Consider the following 25,676-nt stretch of genomic DNA (forward strand, 5'->3'; position numbering starts at 1 on the left):
AGTAGCGAGGCTGTTCAGTGCTCCCAGTCCCAGCTATAGTAGAGAGGCTGTTCAGTGCTCCCAGTCCCATCTATAGTAGAGAGGCTGTTCAGTGCTCCCAGTCCCATCTATAGTAGAGAGGCTGTTCTGTGCTCCCAGTCCCAGCTATAGTAGAGAGGCTGTTCAGTGCTCCCAGTCCCAGCTATAGCAGAGAGGCTGTTCAGTGCTCCCAGTTCCAGCTATAGCAGAGAGGCTGTTCAGTGCTCCCAGTCCCAGCTATAGCAGTGAGGCTGTTCAGTGCTCCCAGTCCCAGCTATAGTAGAGAGGCTGTTCAGTGCTCCCAGTCCCAGCTATCTGAAGAATACTGTTTGGTTTTGATGTGTCTGACATATCTATAAAATGCTGTGTTGTTCTGATGTGTCTGACATATCTACAGAATGCTGTGTTGTTCTGATGTGTCTGACATATCTATAAAATGCTGTGTTGTTCTGATGTGTCTGACATATCTATAAAATGCTGTGTTGTTCTGATGTGTCTGACATATCTACAGAATGCTGTGTTGTTCTGATGTGTCTGACATATCTACAGAATGCTGTGTTGTTCTGATGTGTCTGACATATCTACAGAATGCTGTGTTGTTCTGATGTGTCTGACATATCTACAGAATGCTGTGTTGTTCTGATGTGTCTGACATATCTACAGAATGCTGTGTTGTTCTGATGTGTCTGACATATCTACAGAATGCTGTGTTGTTCTGATGTGTCTGACATATCTACAGAATGCTGTGTTGTTCTGATGTGTCTGACATATCTACAGAATGCTGTGTTGTTCTGATGTGTCTGACATATCTACAGAATGCTGTGTTGTTCTGATGTGTCTGACATATCTACAGAATGCTGTGTTGTTCTGATGTGTCTGACATATCTACAGAATGCTGTGTTGTTCTGATGTGTCTGACATATCTACAGAATGCTGTGTTGTTCTGATGTGTCTGACATATCTACAGAATGCTGTGTTGTTTTGATGTGTTGTCATCTTATATACAGGGAAAAAGCTAATTGCGTCCCAATCATTTAAATTGCTGCGGCTCATATCTAACGGATCACTGCTTTAACCTGTTAGTTTAGTTAAGACAGTTTTACTTGACAGAATTTGAATGGATGCAAACAACAGGATGCGGAAAGCTTGAATGATTCTGATTGGTCCTTGTCTCTACTTCAGCCCTTCCAACCGCTCTGTCTAGTCTATCACATGATTATGTTCCGTTTCCAATCTCTGCATTATTACAATGGAAGGCTTACATAACTCATTTTAATATTAATGATGCTTTTTGCTGCTGTCCTTTTTAGTGCCTGGACTTCAATGGCAGTGTCAGTTGAAACATAGTGGTCCAGATACTACTGCTTGCCCGGTACAGTATATCATTAGTGCACAAGATATTTACCTTGTTGTCAATACCACTTCGGTTATAACTTTATCAAATGTTTACATTCTGTATAACATATTTCTCTAAAATGATAAACATGTCTCCTATATTCACATATGGCGTCGGTCGAAACGCTCAGCTCAGCAGCGTCCCTCCCTGCCCGGTCTCTCTCTGTCTCCAGCGGGACAGGCTATACAGACAAGCCTGGTGTCCACATGGATGATGTATGTTGCGCAGTTTAAAAGTGAAGGGTGTATGGAGACAAATGAATTCGGTTCAGTCAGTCGTCCTGATAAGCCCTTCCGATAAAGTTTAGCAACAGACGCAGCATGGCACTAGTTCAACATTGTAAAAGAAAGTGATGTTTATTTCGATGGCCGAGGGAGAAATTACTTGTAGTATTGGTCACCATCTTCAATTTGTTCCATCCCACTTGATTTTATTACGAGTAGGATAGCAGCCTACACGATAAATAACTTGTAATAGTGGTAGTAACTGTCGGGATGTCACCGTGATACAGTCTACACTGCTCAATGGGGAGAGTTTGCGCTGCAAGCCTACATCACAACATTTTTATTTTATTTAACAAGGAAAGTCTGTTAAGAACAAATTATTATTTACAATGACGGCCTACCCCGGCCAAACCTGGACGACGCTGGGCCAATTGTGTGCCGCTCTATGGGACTCCTAATCACGGCCGGATGTGATACAACATGGGCCATATCAGTGTCATCGCTCCTGCTGGAGGTGGAAGTAGATAGATATAGTGTAGCCAATATCAGGCCAGGGTGAAAGCTAAAGCACATTCATTGTAGAGGTTTTCGCCGAAAATGTACAACTATGGCATTAATATCGGTCTAAAGAGACATTTATGTCTAAATAAATAAATAACACTATTAGTCCGGTAGAACGGAATGATTCTGAACACTCCCACGTCCCAACTTCGACAGACACGTTTCAAATGATCACTGACATTTCTAGACAAAAACATAAATCCGCTAACTGAGAATCAGGATGACTGACTGAACCGAATCCGTTTGTCTCCACTCGACTCTCAACTGCGCTCCAAACGTCATCAATTTAGGCACCCGGCGTACGCGTATAACCTCTCCGGTCGCGGGCTGAACCACCTGGTTTTCTGAATGAAACCGTAGCTCGCCTCGCGCTATAAATAGAACGGACGGGGCTTGACGTCACCATGGAAGCCGCATCACGTCGTTTTGTTCCGTGCTGTTGTGTCTGCAGATTATTTTTTTCCCGAAGCGCTTTCGGATGGGGACGGACGGAGTACTTCTGAAGGCAGCCCGAACAATCAAGCTAGATACATAGTAGTGGTTATTGTTACATTGGGAGAAAAGGATTAACGTTCAACAAGCTGGGGCGCGATACCAGTTACGAAATGATCTTGCAGTATTTGCCTAGCTAGCGGCGAGCGATTCTTATTTGTACAGGAGCCATCGAGCTACCTGCAATTATTGAATCGCACTCTGAACTCCTGCCTGTAGTTTTGGTTGACCAGATCACACTCACTCAGCCCTAGAGAACGGTAGGTGCTTCTGTTATGACATCTTGGCCAACTGGAACGAAGACTAGGGTGTCGTCCTCTCTGGTACTTCACTACAGAGCTGTGCCTGGCACTTACACGGTAGTTGAGTCGAGAGGCACTTTAACTCATTTTAATGTGGATACAAATTATATCATGCAAGGACATCGTTCTTGTTACATTATTTGATTGATTTCATTATTTGAGTCCCAGGTTAGTGTCAATTTCGAGTAAACTACAGCAGTCTGGTTGTGAAACACATTGTGGAGGTTTGGAAACGTTTAAAGACTTTGCACCTAAATGACATCACAGTGATTATGCCAAGCAGCAGACTCCCATCAACTATCTTCAGAAATTATAAACAAGTCATGTTTAATTATAAAAAAAATTATGTAGCTAATTAGATTAGTTTATTAGTCACATGCACAGGGTCACAAATGCAATTGCAGGGTACAGTGAAATTCTTAAGTTCTGACATGATGTTACACTCAGGCCCATTTTGGGGAATATCTCGTGTCATCAAACCTCTGACATGTTGTTACACTCCGTGCCCTCCTCTTTCAGAGTAGCATCACTGGTGCTGACTAGGCCCGTTAACTCCTCTTTCAGAGTAGCATCACTGGTGCTGACTAGGCCCGTTAACTCCTCTTTCAGAGTAGCATCACTGGTGCTGACTAGGCCCGTTAACTCCTCTTTCAGAGTAGCATCACTGGTGCTGACTAGGCCCGTTAACTCCTCTTTCAGAGTAGCATCACTGGTGCTGACTAGGCCCGTTAACTCCTCTTTCAGAGTAGCATCACTGGTGCTGACTAGGCCCGTTAACTCCTCTTTCAGAGTAGCATCACTGGTGCTGACTAGGCCCGTTAACTCCTCTTTCAGAGTAGCATCACTGGTGCTGACTAGGCTCGTTTCCTCCTCTTTCAGAGTAGCATCACTGGTGTTGACTAGGCCCGTTTCCTCCTCTTAGCTACTGAGGTCAACTGTTCTGAATGCCATGCAGTAGGACTAAATTCTACCTTTCAGCTGGCCCCTCTTTACCCGAGACCTTTCAGCTGGCCCCTCTTTACCCGAGACCTTTCGGCTGGCCCCTCTTTACCCGAGACCTTTCGGCTGGCCCCTCTTACCCGAGACCTTTCGGCTGGCCCCTCTTTACCCGAGACCTTTCGGCTGGCCCCTCTTTACCCCGAGACCTGTCGGCTGGCCCCTCTTTACCCGAGACCTGTCGGCTGGCCCCTCTTTACCCGAGACCTGTCGGCTGGCCCCTCTTTACCCGAGACCTGTCGGCTGGCCCCTCTTTACCCGAGACCTGTCGGCTGGCCCCTCTTTACCCGAGACCTGTCGGCTGGCCCCTCTTTACCCGAGACCTGTCGGCTGGCCCCTCTTTACCCGAGACCTGTCGGCTGGCCCCTCTTTACCCGAGACCTGTCGGCTGGCCCCTCTTTACCCGAGACCTGTCGGCTGGCCCCTCTTTACCCGAGACCTGTCGGCTGGCCCCTCTTTACCCGAGACCTGTCGGCTGGCCCCTCTTTACCCGAGACCTTTCGGCTGGCCCCTCTTTACCCGAGACCTTTCGGCTGGCCCCTCTTCTGACCTCAGATAATACTAAACAACAAGTGTAAATTCAACAGTAGTGTAACGGCTGAAGCAAACACAAAGCTTGGTTGGTCCATAGTCCCTTCTCTGTTGAAGAGCTAAACTGATTTGTTTTGGATGCAGGGCTGCGGATTAGAGCCAGTTTCCTACTCCTCCCTCTATTCCCTGACCTCTGGATGTGTTCTGCAGTAGTGTGGTTCTAGAGCAGCAGAGTGACAGATTAGTGGACCTCAGTGTTAATACTATCCTGTCGCCATGTCATCAGTATAATCATAAGAATGTGAATAGCTGCTGTTTCACGGTTGTTTTGAATGAACTGAGTGAAAATGAAGTCTTAATTTAAACGTGTACCTACATTATGTTGTTCATCTGCGTTGTTTAGGCGATCTACTACCGGACGTTGCATCATCATCATCCAACGTGATTGAGCCTGTTTTCTCTCCTGTCACACAGGGCCCTGAACACTAGTATGGACTACGAGAGACCCAATGTTGAGACCATTAAGTGTGTTGTGGTGGGAGACAACGCCGTAGGGAAGACACGGCTGATCTGTGCTCGGGCCTGCAACACCACTCTGAACCAGTACCAACTACTGGCCACACACGTCCCTACGGTCTGGGCTATAGACCAGTACAGAGTGTGTCAAGAGGTACAAACCTAACCCTGACCCCTGACCCCAACACACATCCCTACGGTCTGGGCTATAGACCAGTATAGAGTCTGTCAAGAGGTACAACCCTAACCCCTAACCCCAACACACATCCCTACGGTCTGGGCTATAGACCAGTACAGAGTCTGTCAAGAGGTACAACCCTAACCCTGACCCCTAACCCCAACACACATCCCTACAGTCTGGGCTATAGACCAGTACAGAGTCTGTCAAGAGGTATAAACCTAACCCTGACACCTAACCCCAACACACATCCCTACGGTCTGGGCTATAGACCAATACAGTCTGTCACTACCTGTCTCTCTACACTGCAGCTGAAACAGCCCTACCTGTCATCAAACAGCCCTACCTGTCAACAAACAGCCCTACCTGTCACCCTACCTGTCGCCCTACCTGTCACCAAACAGCCCTACCTGTCACCAAACAGCCCTACTGTCAACAAACAGCCCTACCTAAGAAAGCCTGTCCCTTTAAGAACTCAGCGATGATGTCACAGCTAAGGTATATGTTTTACTGATGAAAGATGTCAATAGTTTAAGAATATTTCTGTCATTATTACAGCATTATATATATTGTTTTTATGCTAGCTATCTAACATTATTAGCTACATTTTTGCCTATAATTGTTAGCTGGTTAGTCTGATGTTGCTAGCTACTTGTATTTTTGTTTCACTCATTGGATTATTTTAACAGATGGAGACTGTATCTTGTTATTGCTAAATGAATGTGCCTTATCTTAGTATTGATGCCATTGTATTCATGTTTATTATTTCCAGACCACATGGATAAATGGACAGTTAATTGGATAATCACAGCTGAGTGACATGGCACAGATCTGCAAACATTGTTAATCTCCAATCAACATTATAGAACCCTAAACTGAGGAACTGCCTCTCTAACAGGAGTACAATCTCCATTACTTCACCGACTCAATCAGTGTATAAATTTAAAGGCATCACCCTCTAATTCAAGACTTACTTGATCACTCACCTGTCATCACTCACCTCCCACTTGTCATCACTCACCCCCACCTGCATTCTATGTACAGTATTTTAAATTAATCTTGTTTAAAAATCTGTATGTTTTCTAATATGTGTCTCTGTGTGACCCGCTGTAGGTGTTGGAGCGCTCCAGGGATGTGGTGGATGAGGTCAGTGTGTCTCTCAGGCTGTGGGACACTTTTGGCGATCATCATAAAGACAGACGCTTCGCATACGGAAGGTAAGCTGAAACCTGGGGATGAGATGCTGGGGATGAGATGCTGGGGCTGAGATGCTGGGGCTGAGATGCTGGGGCGCTGGGGCTGAGGTTGGGGCTGGGGCTGAGGTTGGGGCTGAGGTTGGGGCTGGGGCTGAGGTTGGGGCTGGGGCTGAGGTTGGGGCTGGGGCTGAGGTTGGGGCTGAGGCTGAGGCTAAGGCTGAGGCTAAGGCTGAGGCTAAGGCTGAGGCTAAGGCTGAGGCTGGGGCTGGGGCTGGGGCTGAGGCTGGGGCTGAGGCTGGGGCTGAGGCTGGGGCTGAGGCGTATTTTTTTTTCTGGAATGGCTAAGGATGAGTAGGGGTGGATTGGGTACGGATGGGATGGGTAAGGGTGGGATGGATGGGTAAGGGTGGGATGGATGGGTAAGGATGGGATGGGTAAGGGTGGGCTGAGTAAGGATGGGTAAGGATGAGTAAGGGTGGGATGGGTAAGGGTGGGATGGGTAAGGATGGGATGAGTAAGGATGTGTAAGGATGGGATGGGTAAGGATGGGTAAGGATGGGATGGGTAAGGATGGGATGAGTAAGGATGGGATGGGTACGTATGGGATGGGTACGGATGGGAGGAGTAAGGATGGGAGGAGTAAGGATGGGAGGAGTAAGGATGGGTACGTATTGGATGGGTACGGATGGGCAAGGATGGGAGGAGTAAGGATGGGAGGAGTAAAGATGGGAGGAGTAAGGATGGGTAAGGATGGGATGGGTAAGGATGGGTAGGTATGGGATGGATGGTAGGGATGGGATGGGTGGGGATGGATGGATGGATGGGTAGGGAGGGGTAGGTAGGGGTAAGGATGGGATGGGTAGGAATGGGATGAGTAAGAATGGGTAAGGATGGGATGAGTAAGGATGGGTAGGAATGGGTAAGGATGGGATGGGTAAGGATGGGATGGATGAGATGGATGGGTTGGGATGGGTTGTGTAAGGATGGGATGGATGGGTAGGGATGGGATGGGTGGGTAAAGATAGGTAAGGATGGGTAGGGATGGGTAAGGATGGGTAGGGATGGGTAAGGATGGATAGGGATGGGTAAGGATGGATAGGGATGGGTAAGGATGGATGGGGATGGGTAGGGATGGGATGGGTAGGGATGGGATGGGATGGGTAAGGATGGGATGGGTAAGGATGGGATGAGTAAGGATGGGATGGGTAAGGATGTGTGAGGATGGGATGAGTAAGGATGGGATGGGTAAGGATGGGTAAGGATGGGATGACTAAGGATGGGATGGGTAAGGATGGGTAAGGATGGGATGTGTAAGGATGGGGATGTGTAAGGATGGGGATGTGTAAGGATGGGGATGGGTAAGGATGGGGATGGGTAAGGATGGGATGGGTAAGGATGGGATGAGTAGGGATGGGTAAGGATGGGATGAGTAAGGATGGGATGAGTAAGGATGGGATGAGTAGGGATGGGTAAGGATGGGATGAGTAAGGATGGGATGAGTAAGGATGGGATGAGTAGGGATGGGTAAGGATGGGATGAGTAGGGATGGGTAAGGATGGGATGAGTAAGGATGGGATGAGTAAGGATGGGTAAGGATGGGATGGGTAAGGATGGGATGGGTAAGGATGGGATGAGTAAGGATGGGCTGAGTAAGGATGGGCTGAGTAAGGATGGGCTGAGTAAGGATGGGCTGAGTAAGGATGGGATGAGTTAGAATGGGATGAGTAAGGATGGGATAATGAGTAAGGATGGGATGGGTAAGGATGGGATGGGTAGGGATGGGATGGGTAGGGATGGTTAAGGATGGGTAAGGATGGGTAAGGATGGGTAAGGATGGGATGAGTAAGGATGGATAAGGATGGGATGAGTAAGGATGGTTAAGGATGGGATAAGTAAGGATGGATAAGGATGGGATGAGTAAGGATTGGATGAGTAAGGATGTGATGTGTAAGGATGGGTAAGGATGGGTAAGGATGGGATGGGATGGGTAAGGATGGTTAAGGATGGGATGGGTAAGGATGGAATGAGTAAATATGGGATGGGTAAGGATGGGATGGGCAAGGATGGGTAAGGATAGGATGGGTAGGGATGGGTAAGGATGGGTAGGGATGGGTAAGGATGGGATGGTTAAGGATGGGTAAGGATGGGATGGGTAAAGATGGGATGGATGGGTAAGGATGGGTAAGGATGGGTAGGGATGGGTAAGGATGGGATGGGTAAGGATGGGATGGGTAAGGATGGGATGAGTAAGGATGGGATGGGTAAGGATGGGTAAGGATGGATAAGGATGGGTAAGGATGGGGTGAGTAAGGATTGGTTGGGATGTGTAAGGATTGGTAAGGATGGGATGGGTAAGGATGTGTAAGGATGGGATGAGTAAGGATTGGATGAGTAAGGATGTGATGTGTAAGGATGGGTAAGGATGGGATGGGATGGGTAAGGATGGGATGGGTAAGGATGGAATGAGTAAATATGGGATGGGTAAGGATGGGATGGGCAAGGATGGGTAAGGATAGGATGGGTAGGGATGGGTAAGGATGGGTAGGGATGGGTAAGGATGGGATGGGCAAGGATGGGTAAGGATGGGATGGTTAAGGATGGGATGGGCAAGGATGGGATGGGCAAGGATGGGATGGGCAAGGATGGGATGAGTAAGGATGGGATGAGTAAGGATGGGATGGGTAAGGATGGGATGTGATAAGGATGGGATGAGTAAGGATGGGTAAGGATGGGATGAGTAAGGATGGGTAAGGATGGGTGAGGGTGGGATGAGTAAGGATGGGAGGAGTAAGGGTGGGATGAGTAAGGATGGGTAAGGGTAGGTATGGGTAAAGATGGGATGGATGGTAGGGATGGGATGGGTAAGGAAGGATGGATGGATGGGTAGGGAGGGGTAGGTAGGGGTAAGGATGGGATGGGTAGGAATGGGTAAGGATGGGATGAGTAAGGATGGGTAGGGATGGGTAAGGATGGGATGGGTAAGGATGGGATGGATGAGATGGATGGGTTGGATGGGTAGGGATGGGATGTGTAAGGATGGGATGGATGGGTAGGGATGGGATGGATGGGTAAGGATGGGTAGGGATGGGTAAGGATGGGTAGGGATGGGTAAGGATGGGTAAGGATGGATGGGATGGGTAAGGATGGGATGAGTAGGGATGGGTAAGGATGGGATGAGTAAGGATGGGATGAGTAAGGATGGGTAAGGATGGGATGGGTAAGGATGGGATGAGTAAGGATGGGATGAGTAAGGATGGGTAGAGTAAGGATGGGATGGGTAAGGATGGGATGGGTAAGGATGGGATGGGTAAGGAAAGAATGTGTAAGGATGTGTAAGGATGGGCTGAGTAAGGATGGGCTGAGTAAGGATGGGCTGAGTAAGGATGGGCTGAGTAAGGATGGGCTGAGTAAGGATGGGATGAGTAAGGATGGGATAATGAGTAAGGATGGGATGGGTAAGGATGGGATGGGTAGGGATGGTTAAGGATGGGTAAGGATGGGTAAGGATGGGTAAGGATGGGATGAGTAAGGATGGATAAGGATGGGATGAGTAAGGATGGTTAAGGATTGGATGAGTAAGGATGGATAAGGATGGGATGAGTAAGGATTGGATGAGTAAGGATGTGATGTGTAAGGATGGGTAAGGATGGGATGTGATGGGTAAGGATGGGTAAGGATGGGATGGGTAAGGATGGAATGAGTAAATATGGGATGGGTAAGGATGGGATGGGCAAGGATGGGTAAGGATAGGATGGGTAGGGATGGGTAAGGATGGGATGGGTAAGGATGGGATGGATGGGTAAGGATGGGATGGGTAAGGATGGGATGGGTAAGGATGGGATGAGTAAGGATGGGATGGGTAAGGATGGGTAAGGATGGATAAGGATGGGTAAGGATGGGGTGAGTAAGGATTGGTTGGGATGTGTAAGGATTGGTAAGGATGGGATGGGTAAGGATGTGTAAGGATGGGATGAGTAAGGATTGGATGAGTAAGGATGTGATGTGTAAGGATGGGTAAGGATGGGATGGGATGGGTAAGGATGGAATGAGTAAATATGGGATGGGTAAGGATGGGATGGGCAAGGATGGGTAAGGATGGGTAGGGATGGGTAAGGATGGGATGGGCAAGGATGGGCAAGGATGGGATGGTTAAGGATGGGATGGTTAAGGATGGGATGGGCAAGGATGGGATGGGCAAGGATGGGATGGGCAAGGATGGGAGGAGTAAGGATGGGAGGAGTAAGGATGGGATGAGTAAGGATGGGATGGGTAAGGATGGGATGTGATAAGGATGGGATGAGTAAGGATGGGTAAGGATGGGATGAGTAAGGATGGGTAAGGATGGGTGAGGGTGGGATGAGTAAGGATGGGAGGAGTAAGGGTGGGATGAGTAAGGATGGGTAAGGGTAGGTATGGGTAAAGATGGGATGGATGGTAGGGAAGGGATGGGTAAGGATGGATGGATGGGTAGGGAGGGGTAGGTAGGGGTAAGGATGGGATGGGTAGGAATGGGTAAGGATGGGATGAGTAAGGATGGGTAGGGATGGGTAAGGATGGGATGGGTAAGGATGGGATGGATGAGATGGATGGGTTGGATGGGTAGGGATGGGATGTGTAAGGATGGGATGGATGGGTAGGGATGGGATGGATTGGTAAGGATGGGTAGGGATGGGTAAGGATGGGTAAGGATGGATGGGGATGGGTAAGGATGGGATGGGTAAGGATGGGATGAGTAATGATGGGATGAGTAAGGATGGGTAAGGATGGGATGGGTAAGGATGGGCATGGGTAAGGATGGGCATGGGTAAGGATGGGATGGGTAAGGATGGGCATGGGTAAGGATTTGCAAGGATGGGAGGAGTAAGGATGGGAGGAGTAAGGATGGGAGGAGTAAGGATGGAATGAGTAAGGATGGGATGTGTAAATATGGGATGGGATAGGATGGGTAAGGATGGGATGGTTAAGGATGGGTAAGGATGGGATGGGTAAGGATGGATGGGTAGGGATGGGTAGGGATGGGTAAGGATGGATGGGGATGGGTAGGGATTGGATGAGTAAGGATGTGTAAGGATGGGATGAGTAAGGATGGGATGGGTAAGGATGGGAACGGATGGAATGGGTAAAGATGGGATGAGTAAATATGGGATGGGTAAGGATGGGTAAGGATGGGATGGGTAAGGATGGGATTGGTAAGGATGGGTAAGGATGGGATGGGTAAGGATGGGATGAGTAAGGATGGGATGGGTAAGGATGGGATGGGTAAGGATGGGAGGAGTAAGGATGGGAGGGGTAAGGATGGGATGGGTAAGGATGGGAGGAGTAAGGATGGGATGTGTAAGGATGGGATAAGGATGGAATGAGTAAGGATGGGTAAGGGTGGGATGGGTAAGGGTGGGATGAGTAAGGATGGGATGGGTAAGGGTGGGATGAGTAAGGATGGGTAAGGGTGGGATGGGTAAGGATGGGATGGGTAAGGATGGGTAGGTATGGGTAAGGATGGGATGGATGGTAGGGATGGGATGGGTAAGGATGGATGGATGGGTAGGGAGGGGTAGGTAGGGTTAAGGATGGGATGGGTAGGAATGGGATGAGTAAGAATGGGTAAGGATGGGATGAGTAAGGATGGGTAGGGATGGGTAAGGATGGGATGGGTAAGGATGGGATGGATGAGATGGATGGGTTGGATGGGTAGGGATGGGATGTGTAAGGATGGGATGGATGGGTAGGGATGGGTAAGGATGGGTAAGGATGGGTAGGGATGGGTAAGGATGGATGGGGATTGGTAGGGATGGGTAAGGATGGGATGGGTAAGGATGGGATGAGTAAGGATGGGATGAGTAAGGATGGGATGAGTAAGGATGTGTAAGGATGGGATGTGTAAGGATGGGATGAGTAAGAATGGGATGGGTAAGGATGGGTAAGGATGGGTAGGGATGGGTAAGGATGGATGGGGATGGGTAGGGATGGGTAAGGATGGGATGAGTAAGGATGGGATGAGTAAGGATGGGATGAGTAAGGATGGGATGAGTAAGGATGTGTAAGGATGGGATCTGTAAGGATGGGATGAGTAAGAATGGGATGGGTAAGGATGGGTAAGGATGGGATGAGTAAGGATGGGATGAGTAAGAATGGGTAAGGATGGGATGAGTAAGGATGGGATGAGTAAGGATGGGATGAGTAAGGATGGGATGAGTAAGGATGGGATGAGTAAGGATGGGATGGGTAAGGATAGGATGGGTAAGGATGGGTAAGGATGGGATGGGTAAGGATGGGATGAGTAAGGATGGGATGGGTAAGGATGGGTAAGGATGGGATGGGTAAGGGTAAGGATGGGATGAGTAAGGATGGGATGAGTAAGGATGGGATGGGTAAGGATGGGTAGAGTAAGGATGGGTAGAGTAAGGATGGGTAGAGTAAGGATGGGATGGGTAAGGATGGGATGGGTAAGGATGGGTAGGGATGGGTAAGGATGTGTAAGGATGTGATGAGTTAGGATGGGATGAGTAAGGATGGGATGATGAGTAAGGATGGGATGATGGGTAAGGATGGGATGGGTAGGGATCGGTAAGGATGGGATGGGTAAGGATGGATAAGGATGGATAAGGATGGGATGGGTAAGAATGGGATGGGATGGGTAAGGATGGGATGGGTAAAGATGGGATGAGTTAGGATGGGATGAGTAAGGATGGGATGAGTAAGGATGGGTAAGGATGGGATGGGTAAGGATGGGATGGGTAAGGATGGGCAAGGATGGGAGGAGTAAGGATGGGAGGAGTAAGGATGGGAGGAGTAAGGATGGGATGGGTAGGGATGGATGGATGGTAGGGATGGGATGAGTAAGGACGGGATGAGTAAGGACGGGATGAGTAAGGACGGGATGAGTAAGGATGGATAGGGATGGGATTGACAAGGACGGGATGGGTAAGGATGGGATGGGTAAGGATGGGTAGGCATGGGTAAGGATGGGATGGTTAAGGAAAGGATGTGTAAGGATGGGATGAGTAAGGATGGGATGAGTAAGGATGGGATGGGTAGGGATGGGATGGGTAGGGATGGGATGGGATGGGTAGGGATGGGATGGGATGGGTAAGGATGGGATGAGTAAGGATGGGATGGGTAAGGATGTGTGAGGATGGGATGAGTAAGGATGGGATGGGTAAGGATGGGTAAGGATGGGATGACTAAGGATGGGATGGGTAAGGATGGGTAAGGATGGGTAAGGATGGGTAAGGATGGGTAAGGATGGGATGTGTAAGGATGGGATGTGTAAGGATGGGGATGTGTAAGGATGGGGATGGGTAAGGATGGGGATGGGTAAGGATGGGATGGGTAAGGATGGGATGAGTAGGGATGGGTAAGGATGGGATGAGTAAGGATGGGATGAGTAGGGATGGGTAAGGATGGGATGAGTAAGGATGGGATGAGTAAGGATGGGATGAGTAGGGATGGGTAAGGATGGGATGAGTAGGGATGTGTAAGGATGGGATGAGTAAGGATGGGATGAGTAAGGATGGGATGAGTAAGGATGGGTAGAGTAAGGATGGGATGGGTAAGGATGGGATGGGTAAGGATGGGTAAGGATGGGATGGGTAAGGAAAGGATGTGTAAGGATGGGCTGAGTAAGGATGGGCTGAGTAAGGATGGGCTGAGTAAGGATGGGCTGAGTAAGGATGGGCTGAGTAAGGATGGGATGAGTTAGAATGGGATAATGAGTAAGGATGGGATAATGAGTAAGGATGGGATGGGTAAGGATGGGATGGGTAGGGATGGGATGGGTAGGGATGGTTAAGGATGGGTAAGGATGGGATGAGTAAGGATGGATAAGGATGGGATGAGTAAGGATTGGATGAGTAAGGATGTGATGGGTAAGGATGGGTAAGGATGGGATGGGATGGGTAAGGATGGGATGAGTAAGGATGGATAAGGATGGGATGAGTAAGGATTGGATGAGTAAGGATTGGATGGGTAAGGATGTGATGGGTAAGGATGGGATGGGATGGGTAAGGATGGGTAAGGATGGGATGGGTAAGGATGGAATGAGTAAATATGGGATGGGTAAGGATGGGATGGGCAAGGATGGGTAAGGATAGGATGGGTAGGGATGGGTAGGGATGGGTAAGGATGGGATGGTTAAGGATGGGTAAGGATGGGATGGGTAAGGATGGGATGGGTAAGGATGGGTAAGGATGGGTAGGGATGGGTAAGGATGGGATGGGTAAGGATGGGATGAGTAAGGATGGGATGAGTAAGGATGGGATGAGTAAGGATGGGATGACTAAGGATGGGATGGGTAAGGATGGGTAAGGATGGGTAAGGATGGGATGAGTAAGGATGGTATGTGTAAGGATGGGATGTGTAAGGATGGGGATGTGTAAGGATGGGGATGGGTAAGGATGGGGATGGGTAAGGATGGGATGGGTAAGGATGGGATGAGTAGGGATGGGTAAGGATGGGATGAGTAAGGATGGGATGAGTAGGGATGGGTAAGGATGGGATGAGTAAGGATGGGATGAGTAAGGATGGGATGAGTAAGGATGGGATGAGTAAGGATGGGATGACTAAGGATGGGATGGGTAAGGATGGGTAAGGATGGGTAAGGATGGGATGAGTAAGGATGGTATGTGTAAGGATGGGATGTGTAAGGATGGGGATGTGTAAGGATGGGGATGGGTAAGGATGGGGATGGGTAAGGATGGGATGGGTAAGGATGGGATGAGTAGGGATGGGTAAGGATGGGATGAGTAAGGATGGGATGAGTAGGGATGGGTAAGGATGGGATGAGTAAGGAAGGGATGAGTAAGGATGGGATGAGTAGGGATGGGTAAGGATGGGATGAGTAGGGATGAGTAAGGATGGGATGAGTAAGGATGGGTAAGGATGGGATGGGTAAGGATGGGATGAGTAAGGATGGGATGAGTAAGGATGGGATGAGTAAGGATGGGATGAGTAAGGATGGGATGAGTAAGGATGGGATGGGTAAGGATGGGATGGGTAAGGATGGGTAAGGATGGGATGGGTAAGGAAAGAATGTGTAAGGATGTGTAAGGATGGGCTGAGTAAGGATGGGCTGAGTAAGGATGGGCTGAGTAAGGATGGGCTGAGTAAGGATGGGCTGAGTTAGAATGGGATGAGTAAGGATGGGATAATGAGTAAGGATGGGATGGGTAAGGATGGGATGGGTAGGGATGGGATGGGTAGGGATGGTTAAGGATGGGTAAGGATGGGATGAGTAAGGATGGGATGAGTAAGGATGGTTAAGGATGGGATGAGTAAGGATGGATAAGGATGGGATGAGTAAGGATTGGATGAGTAAGGATGTGATGTGTAAGGATGGGTAAGGATGGGTAAGGATGGGTAAGGATGGGATGGGATGGGTAAGGATTGGCAAGGATGGGATGGGTAAGGATGTGTAAGGATGGGATGAGTAAGGATTGGATGAGTAAGGATGTGATGTGTAAGGATGGGTAAGGATGGGATGGGTAAGGATGGGATGGGATGGGTAAGGATGGGATGGGTAAGGATGGAATGAGTAAATATGGGATGGGTAAGGATGGGATGGGCAAGGATGGGTAAGGATAGGATGGGTAGGGATGGGTAAGGATGGGTAGGGATGGGTAAGGATGGGATGGGCAAGGATGGGTGAGGATGGGATGGTTAAGGATGGGATGGGCAAGGATGGGATGGGCAAGGATGGGATGGGCAAGGATGGGATGAGTAAGGATGGGATGAGTAAGGATGGGATGGGTAAGGATGGGATGTGATAAGGATGGGATGAGTAAGGATGGGTAAGGATGGGATGGGTAAGGATGGGTGAGGGTGGGATGAGTAAGGATGGGAGGAGTAAGGGTGGGATGAGTAAGGATGGGTAGGGATGGGTAAGGATGGGATGGGTAAGGATGGGATGGGTAAGGATGGGATGGATGAGATGGATGGGTTGGATGGGTAGGGATGGGATGTGTAAGGATGGGATGGATGGGTAGGGATGGGATGGATGGGTAAGGATGGGTAGGGATGGGTAAGGATGGGTAGGGATGAGTAAGGATGGGTAGGGATGGGTAAGGATGGATGGGTAGGGATGGGATGGGTAAGGATGGGATGAGTAAGGATGGGATGAGTAAATATGGGATGGGTAAGGATGGGATGGGCAAGGATGGGTAAGGATAGGATGGGTAGGGATGGGTAGGGATGGGTAAGGATGGGATGGTTAAGGATGGGTAAGGATGGGTAAGGATGGGTAAGGATGGGTAGGGATGGGTAAGGATGGGATGGGTAAGGATGGGATGGGTAAGGATGGGATGAGTAAGGATGGGATGGGTAAGGATGGGTAAGGATGGATAAGGATGGGTAAGGATGGGGTGAGTAAGGATTGGTTGGGATGTGTAAGGATTGGTAAGGATGGGATGGGTAAGGATGTGTAAGGATGGGATGAGTAAGGATTGGATGAGTAAGGATGTGATGTGTAAGGATGGGTAAGGATGGGATGGGATGGGTAAGGATGGGATGGGTAAGGATGGAATGAGTAAATATGGGATGGGTAAGGATGGGATGGGCAAGGATGGGTAAGGATAGGATGGGTAGGGATGGGCATGGGTAAGGATTTGCAAGGATGGGAGGAGTAAGGATGGGAGGAGTAAGGATGGGAGGAGTAAGGATGGAATGAGTAAGGATGGGATGTGTAAATATGGGATGGGATGGGATAGGATGGGTAAGGATGGGATGGTTAAGGATGGGTAAGGATGGAATGGGTAAAGATGGGATGAGTAAATATGGGATGGGTAAGGATGGGATGGGTAAGGATGGGATGGGTAAGGATGGGATTGGTAAGGATGGGATGGGTAAGGATGGGATGAGTAAGGATGGGATGAGTAAGGATGGGATGAGTAAGGATGGGATGAGTAAGGATGGGATGAGTAAGGATGGGATGTGTAAGGATGGGATAAGTAAGGATGGGATGGGATGGGTAAGGGTGGGATGAGTAAGGATGGGTAAGGATGGGTGAGGGTGGGATGAGTAAAGATGGGTAAGGATGGGATGAGTAAATATGGGATGAGTAAATATGGGATGGGTAAGGATGGGATGGGTAAGGATGGGAGGAGTAAGGATGGGATGAGTAAATATGGGATGGGTAAGGATGGGTAAGGATGGGATGGGTAAGGATGGGAGGAGTAAGGATGGGATGGGTAAGGATGGGTAAGGATGGGATGGGATGAGTAAGGATGGGATGAGTAAATATGGGATGGGTAAGGATGGGATGGGTAAGGATGGGAGGAGTAAGGATGGGATGGGTAAGGATGGGATGGGTAAGGGTGGGATGGGTAAGGATGGGATGAGTAAATATGGGATGAGTAAATATGGGATGGGTAAGGATGGGATGGGTAAGGATGGGAGGAGTAAGGATGGGATGAGTAAATATGGGATGGGTAAGGATGGGTAAGGATGGGATGGGTAAGGATGGGAGGAGTAAGGATGGGATGGGTAAGGATGGGATGGGTAAGGATGGGATGGGTAAGGATGGGAGGAGTAAGGATGGGAGGAGTAAGGATGGGAGGGGTAAGGATGGGATGGGTAAGGGTGGGATGGGTAAGGGTGGGATGAGTAAGGATGGGATGGGTAAGGGTGGGATGAGTAAGGATGGGTAAGGGTGGGATGGGTAAGGATGGGATGGGTAAGGATGGGTAGGTATGGGTAAGGATGGGATGGATGGTAGGGATGGGATGGGTAAGGATGGATGGATGGATGGGTAGGGAGGGGTAGGTAGGGTTAAGGATGGGATGGGTAGGAATGGGATGAGTAAGAATGGGTAAGGATGGGATGAGTAAGGATGGGTAGGGATGGGTAAGGATGGGATGGGTAAGGATGGGATGGATGAGATGGATGGGTTGGATGGGTAGGGATGGGATGTGTAAGGATGGGATGGATGGGTAAGGATGGGTAAGGATGGGTAGGGATGGGTAAGGATGGATGGGGATTGGTAGGGATGGGTAAGGATGGGATGGGTAAGGATGGGATGAGTAAGGATGGGATGAGTAAGGATGTGTAAGGATGGGATGTGTAAGGATGGGATGAGTAAGAATGGGATGGGTAAGGATGGGTAAGGATGGGTAGGGATGGGTAAGGATGGATGGGGATGGGTAGGGATGGGTAAGGATGGGATGAGTAAGGATGGGATGAGTAAGGATGGGATGAGTAAGGATGGGATGAGTAAGGATGTATAAGGATGGGATCTGTAAGGATGGGATGAGTAAGAATGGGATGGGTAAGGATGGGTAAGGATGGGATGAGTAAGGATGGGTAAGGATGGGATGAGTAAGGATGGGTAAGGATGGGATGAGTAAGGATTGGTAAGGATGGGATGAGTAAGGATGGGATGAGTAAGGATGGGATGAGTAAGGATGGGATGGGTAAGGATAGGATGGGTAAGGATGGGTAAGGATGGGTAAGGATGGGATGGGTAAGGATGGGATGAGTAAGGATGGGATGGGTAAGGATGGGTAAGGATGGGATGGGTAAGGGTAAGGATGGGATGAGTAAGGATGGGATGAGTAAGGATGGGATGGGTAAGGATGGGTAGAGTAAGGATGGGTAGAGTAAGGATGGGTAGAGTAAGGATGGGATGGGTAAGGATGGGATGGGTAAGGATGGGTAGGGATGGGTAAGGATGGGATGGGTAAGGGTGGGATGGGTAAGGATGTGTAAGGATGGGATGAGATGGGATGATGAGTAAGGATGGGATGATGGGTAAGGATGGGATGGGTAGGGATCGGTAAGGATGGGATGGGTAAGGATGGATAAGGATGGATAAGGATGGGATGGGTAAGAATGGGATGGGATGGGTAAGGATGGGATGGGTAAAGATGGGATGAGTTAGGATGGGATGAGTAAGGATGGGATGAGTAAGGATGGGTAAGGATGGGATAGGTAAGGATGGGATGGGTAAGGATGGGCAAGGATGGGAGGAGTAAGGATGGGAGGAGTAAGGATGGGAGGAGTAAGGATGGGATGGGTAGGGATGGATGGATGGTAGGGATGGGATGAGTAAGGACGGGATGAGTAAGGACGGGATGAGTAAGGATGGATAGGGATGGGATTGACAAGGACGGGATGGGTAAGGATGGGATGGGTAAGGATGGGTAGGCATGGGTAAGGATGGGATGGTTAAGGAAAGGATGTGTAAGGATGGGATGAGTAAGGATGGGATGAGTAAGGATGGGATGAGTAAGGATGGGATGAGTAAGGATGGGATGAGTTAGAATGGGATGAGTAAGGATGGGATAATGAGTAAGGATGGGATGGGTAAGGATGGGATGGGTAGGGATGGGTAAGGATGGGTAGGGATGGGTAAGGATGGATGGGTAGGGATGGGATGGGTAGGGATGGGATGGGATGGGTAGGGATGGGATGGGATGGGTAAGGATGGGATGAGTAAGGATGGGATGGGTAAGGATGTGTGAGGATGGGATGAGTAAGGATGGGATGGGTAAGGATGGGTAAGGATGGGATGACTAAGGATGGGATGGGTAAGGATGGGTAAGGATGGGTAAGGATGGGATGAGTAAGGATGGGATGTGTAAGGATGGGATGTATAAGGATGGGGATGTGTAAGGATGGGGATGGGTAAGGATGGGGATGGGTAAGGATGGGATGGGTAAAGATGGGATGAGTAGGGATGGGTAAGGATGGGATGAGGAAGGATGGGATGAGTAGGGATGGGTAAGGATGGGATGAGTAAGGATGGGATGAGTAAGGATGGGATGAGTAGGGATGGGTAAGGATGGGATGAGTAGGGATGGGTAAGGATGGGATGAGTAAGGATGGGATGAGTAAGGATGGGAAAGGATGGGATGGGTAAGGATGGGATGAGTAAGGATGGGATGAGTAAGGATGGGATGAGTAAGGATGGGTAGAGTAAGGATGGGATGGGTAAGGATGGGATGGGTAAGGATGGGTAAGGATGGGATGGGTAAGGAAAGAATGTGTAAGGATGTGTAAGGATGGGCTGAGTAAGGAAGGGATGAGTAAGGATGGGATGAGTAGGGATGGGTAAGGATGGGATGAGTAAGGATGGGATGAGTAAGGATGGGTAAGGATGGGATGAGTAAGGATGGATAAGGATGGGATGAGTAAGGATTGGATGAGTAAGGATGTGATGTGTAAGGATGGGTAAGGATGGGTAAGGATGGGATGGGATGGGTAAGGATGGGATGGGTAAGGATGGAATGAGTAAATATGGGATGGGTAAGGATGGGATGGGCAAGGATGGGTAAGGATAGGATGGGTAGGGATGGGTAGGGATGGGTAAGGATGGGATGGTTAAGGATGGGTAAGGATGGGATGGGTAAGGATGGGATGGATGGGTAAGGATGGGTAAGGATGGGTAGGGATGGGTAAGATGGGATGGGTAAGGATGGGATGAGTAAGGATGGGATGGGTAAGGATGTGTGAGGATGGGATGAGTAAGGATGGGATGAGTAAGGATGGCATGAGTAAGGATGGGATGACTAAGGATGGGATGGGTAAGGATGGGTAAGGATGGGTAAGGATGGGATGAGTAAGGATGGGATGTGTAAGGATGGGATGTGTAAGGATGGGATGTGTAAGGATGGGGATGTGTAAGGATGGGGATGGGTAAGGATGGGGATGGGTAAGGATGGGATGGGTAAGGATGGGATGAGTAGGGATGGGTAAGGATGGGATGAGTAAGGATGGGATGAGTAGGGATGGGTAAGGATGGGATGAGTAAGGAAGGGATGAGTAAGGATGGGATGAGTAGGGATGGGTAAGGATGGGATGAGTAGGGATGAGTAAGGATGGGATGAGTAAGGATGGGTAAGGATGGGATGGGTAAGGATGGGATGAGTAAGGATGGGATGAGTAAGGATGGGATGAGTAAGGATGGGATGGGTAAGGATGGGATGGGTAAGGATGGGTAAGGATGGGATGGGTAAGGAAAGAATGTGTAAGGATGTGTAAGGATGGGCTGAGTAAGGATGGGCTGAGTAAGGATGGGCTGAGTAAGGATGGGCTGAGTAAGGATGGGCTGAGTTAGAATGGGATGAGTAAGGATGGGATAATGAGTAAGGATGGGATGGGTAAGGATGGGATGGGTAGGGATGGGATGGGTAGGGATGGTTAAGGATGGGTAAGGATGGGATGAGTAAGGATGGATAAGGATGGGATGAGTAAGGATGGTTAAGGATGGGATGAGTAAGGATGGATAAGGATGGGATGAGTAAGGATTGGATGAGTAAGGATGTGATGTGTAAGGATGGGTAAGGATGGGATGGGATGGGTAAGGATGGGATGGGTAAGGATGGAATGAGTAAATATGGGATGGGTAAGGATGGGATGGGCAAGGATGGGTAAGGATAGGATGGGTAGGGATGGGTAGGGATGGGTAAGGATGGGATGGTTAAGGATGGGTAAGGATGGGTAAGGATGGGTAGGGATGGGTAAGGATGGGATGGGTAAGGATGGGATGGGTAAGGATGGGATGAGTAAGGATGGGATGGGTAAGGATGGGTAAGGATGGGTAAGGATGGGGTGAGTAAGGATTGGTTGGGATGTGTAAGGATTGGCAAGGATGGGATGGGTAAGGATGTGTAAGGATGGGATGAGTAAGGATTGGATGAGTAAGGATGTGATGTGTAAGGATGGGTAAGGATGGGATGGGTAAGGATGGGATGGGATGGGTAAGGATGGGATGGGTAAGGATGGAATGAGTAAATATGGGATGGGTAAGGATGGGATGGGCAAGGATAGGATGGGTAAGGATGGGTAGGGATGGGTAAGGATGGGATGGGCAAGGATGGGTGAGGATGGGATGGTTAAGGATGGGATGGTTAAGGATGGGATGGGCAAGGATGGGATGGGCAAGGATGGGATGGGCAAGGATGGGAGGAGTAAGGATGGGATGAGTAAGGATGGGATGGGTAAGGATGGGATGTGATAAGGATGGGATGAGTAAGGATGGGTAAGGATGGGATGGGTAAGGATGGGTGAGGGTGGGATGAGTAAGGATGGGAGGAGTAAGGGTGGGATGAGTAAGGATGGGTAAGGGTAGGTATGGGTAAAGATGGGATGGATGGTAGGGATGGGATGGGTAAGGATGGATGGATGGGTAGGGAGGGGTAGGTAGGGGTAAGGATGGGATGGGTAGGAATGGGTAAGGATGGGATGGGTAAGGATGGGATGGATGAGATGGATGGGTTGGATGGGTAGGGATGGGATGTGTGAGGATGGGATGGATGGGTAGGGATGGGATGGATGGGTAAGGATGGGTAGGGATGGGTAAGGATGGGTAGGGATGAGTAAGGATGGGTAGGGATGGGTAAGGATGGATGGGTAGGGATGGGATGGGTAAGGATGGGATGAGTAAGGATGGGATGAGTAAATATGGGATGGGTAAGGATGGGATGGGCAAGGATGGGTAAGGATAGGATGGGTAGGGATGGGTAGGGATGGGTAAGGATGGGATGGTTAAGGATGGGTAAGGATGGGTAAGGATGGGTAAGGATGGGTAGGGATGGGTAAGGATGGGATGGGTAAGGATGGGATGGGTAAGGATGGGATGGGTAAGGATGGGATGAGTAAGGATGGGATGGGTAAGGATGGGTAAGGATGGATAAGGATGGGTAAGGATGGGGTGAGTAAGGATTGGTTGGGATGTGTAAGGATTGGTAAGGATGGGATGGGTAAGGATGTGTAAGGATGGAATGAGTAAGGATTGGATGGGTAAGGATGGGATGGGATGGGTAAGGATGGAATGAGTAAATATGGGATGGGTAAGGATGGGATGGGCAAGGATGGGTAAGGATAGGATGGGTAGGGATGGGTAAGGATGGGATGGGCAAGGATGGTTAAGGATGGGATGGTTAAGGATGGGATGGTTAAGGATGGGATGGGCAAGGATGGGATGGGCAAGGATGGGATGGGCAAGGATGGGAGGAGTAAGGATGGGATGGGTAAGGATGGGATGTGATAAGGATGGGATGAGTAAGGATGGGTAAGGATGGGATGGGTAAGGATGGGTGAGGGTGTGATGAGTAAGGATGGGAGGAGTAAGGGTGGGATGAGTAAGGATGGGTAAGGGTAGGTATGGTTAAAGATGGGATGGATGGTAGGGATGGGATGGGTAAGGATGGATGGATGGGTAGGGAGGGGTAGGTAAGGATGGGATGGGTAGGAATGGGTAAGGATGGGATGAGTAAGGATGGGTAGGGATGGGTAAGGATGGGATGGGTAAGGATGGGATGGGTAAGGATGGGATGGATGAGATGGATGGGTTGGATGGGTAGGGATGGGATGTGTAAGGATGGGATGGATGGGTAGGGATGGGATGGATGGGTAAGGATGGGTAAGGATGGGTAGGGATGAGTAAGGATGGGTAGGGATGGGTAAGGATGGATGGGTAGGGATGGGATGGGTAAGGATGGGATGGGTAAGGATGGGATGAGTAAGGATGGGATGAGTAAGGATGGGATGAGTAAGGATGGGATGGGTAAGGATGGGCATGGGTAAGGATGGGCAAGGATGGGAGGAGTAAGGATGGGAGGAGTAAGGATGGGAGGAGTAAGGATGGAATGAGTAAGGATGGGATGTGTAAATATGGGATGGGATAGGATGGGATGTGTAAATATGGGATGGGATAGGATGGGTAAGGATGGGATGGTTAAGGATGGGTAAGGATGGGATGGGTAAGGATGGATGGGTAGGGATGGGTAGGGATGGGTAAGGATGGGTGGGGATGGGTAGGGATTGGATGAGTAAGGATGTGTAAGGATGGGATGAGTAAGGATGGGATGGGTAAGGATGGGATGAGTAAGGATGGGATGAGTAAGGATGGGATGAGTAAGGATGGGATGAGTAAGGATGGGATGTGTAAGGATGGGATAAGTAAGGATGGGATGGGATGGGTAAGGGTGGGATGAGTAAGGATGGGTAAGGATGGGTGAGGGTGGGATGAGTAAATATGGGATGGGTAAGGATGGGTAAGGATGGGATGGGTAAGGATGGGATGGGTAAGGATGGGATTGGTAAGGATGGGTAAGGATGGGATGGGTAAGGATGGGATGAGTAAGGATGGGATGAGTAAGGATGGGATGAGTAAGGATGGGATGAGTAAGGATGGGATGTGTAAGGATGGGATAAGTAAGGATGGGATGGGATGGGTAAGGGTGGGATGAGTAAGGATGGGTAAGGATGGGTGAGGGTGGGATGAGTAAAGATGGGTGGGATGGGTAAGGATGGGATGAGTAAATATGGGATGAGTAAATATGGGATGGGTAAGGATGGGATGGGTAAGGATGGGAGGAGTAAGGATGGGATGAGTAAATATGGGATGGGTAAGGATGGGTAAGGATGGGATGGGTAAGGATGGGTAAGGATGGGATGGGTAAGGATGGGAGGAGTAAGGATGGGATGGGTAAGGATGGGAGGAGTAAGTATGGGATGGGTAAGGATGGGTAAGGATGGGATGGGTAAGGATGGGATGAGTAAATATGGGATGGGTAAGGATGGGATGGGTAAGGATGGGATGGGTAAGGATAGGATGGGAGGAGTAAGGATGGGATGGGATGTGTAAGGATGGGATAAGGATGTAATGAGTAAGGATGGGATAAGGATGTAATGAGTAAGGATGGGTAATTGTGGGATGGGTAAGTGTGGGATGAGTAAGGATGGGTAAGGATGGGTGAGGGTGGGATGAGTAAGGATGGGATGGGTAAGGGTGGGATGAGTAAGGGTGGGATGGGTAAGGATGGGATGAGTAAGGATGGGATGAGTAAGGATGGGTAGAGTAAGGATGGGTAGAGTAAGGATGGGTAGAGTAAGGATGGGTAGAGTAAGGATGGGTAGAGTAAGGATGGGTAGGGATGGGTAAGGATGGGATGGGTAAGGATGGGATGGGTAAGGGTGGGATGGGTAAGGATGTGTAAGTATGGGATGTGTAAGGATGGGATGGGTAAGGATGGGATGGGTAAGGATGGGATGAGTTAGGATGGGATGAGTTAGGATGGGATGATGAGTAAGGATGGGATGATGAGTAAGGATGGGATGATGGGTAGGGATGGGTAAGGATGGGATGGGTAAGGATGGATAAGGATGGATAAGGATGTTTAAGGATGGATAAGGATGGGATGGGTAAGAATGGGATGGGATGGGTAAGGATGGGATGGGTATGGATGGGATGGGTATGGATGGGATGGGTATGGATGGGATGAGTTAGGATGGGATGAGTAAGGATGGGATGGGTAAGGATGGGCAAGGATG

At 49.2% G+C, this 25,676-nt stretch overlaps 1 protein-coding gene across 24 annotated transcripts in view; it reads left to right on the forward strand.

The window, feature by feature from the left end:
• Positions 1 to 2,515: 2,515 nt before the first annotated feature.
• The window catches only part of LOC110514481 (rho-related BTB domain-containing protein 1), a 70,398-nt gene continuing 47,237 nt past the window's right edge, over positions 2,516 to 25,676 (forward strand). For 20 of the 24 annotated variants that reach the window (XR_005039117.1, XR_005039118.1, XR_005039119.1 and 17 more), the window contains exons 1-2: positions 5,011 to 5,190; positions 6,328 to 6,431. Coding sequence is in view for 2 of the 24 variants with exons in the window: in XM_036959899.1 (XP_036815794.1) it covers positions 5,011 to 5,190; positions 6,328 to 6,431 (284 nt within the window). In the remaining 22 variants the exon portion in view is untranslated. Of the gene's footprint in view, positions 2,952 to 4,994; positions 5,191 to 5,533; positions 5,713 to 6,327; positions 6,432 to 25,676 lie in introns of those variants that run through there. The other 4 variants (XR_005039134.1, XM_036959899.1, XM_036959896.1 and 1 more) reach the window with 3 other exon arrangements.

This window comes from Oncorhynchus mykiss, chromosome 23 (assembly GCF_013265735.2).
Source record: "Oncorhynchus mykiss isolate Arlee chromosome 23, USDA_OmykA_1.1, whole genome shotgun sequence".
NCBI lineage: Eukaryota > Metazoa > Chordata > Actinopteri > Salmoniformes > Salmonidae > Oncorhynchus > Oncorhynchus mykiss.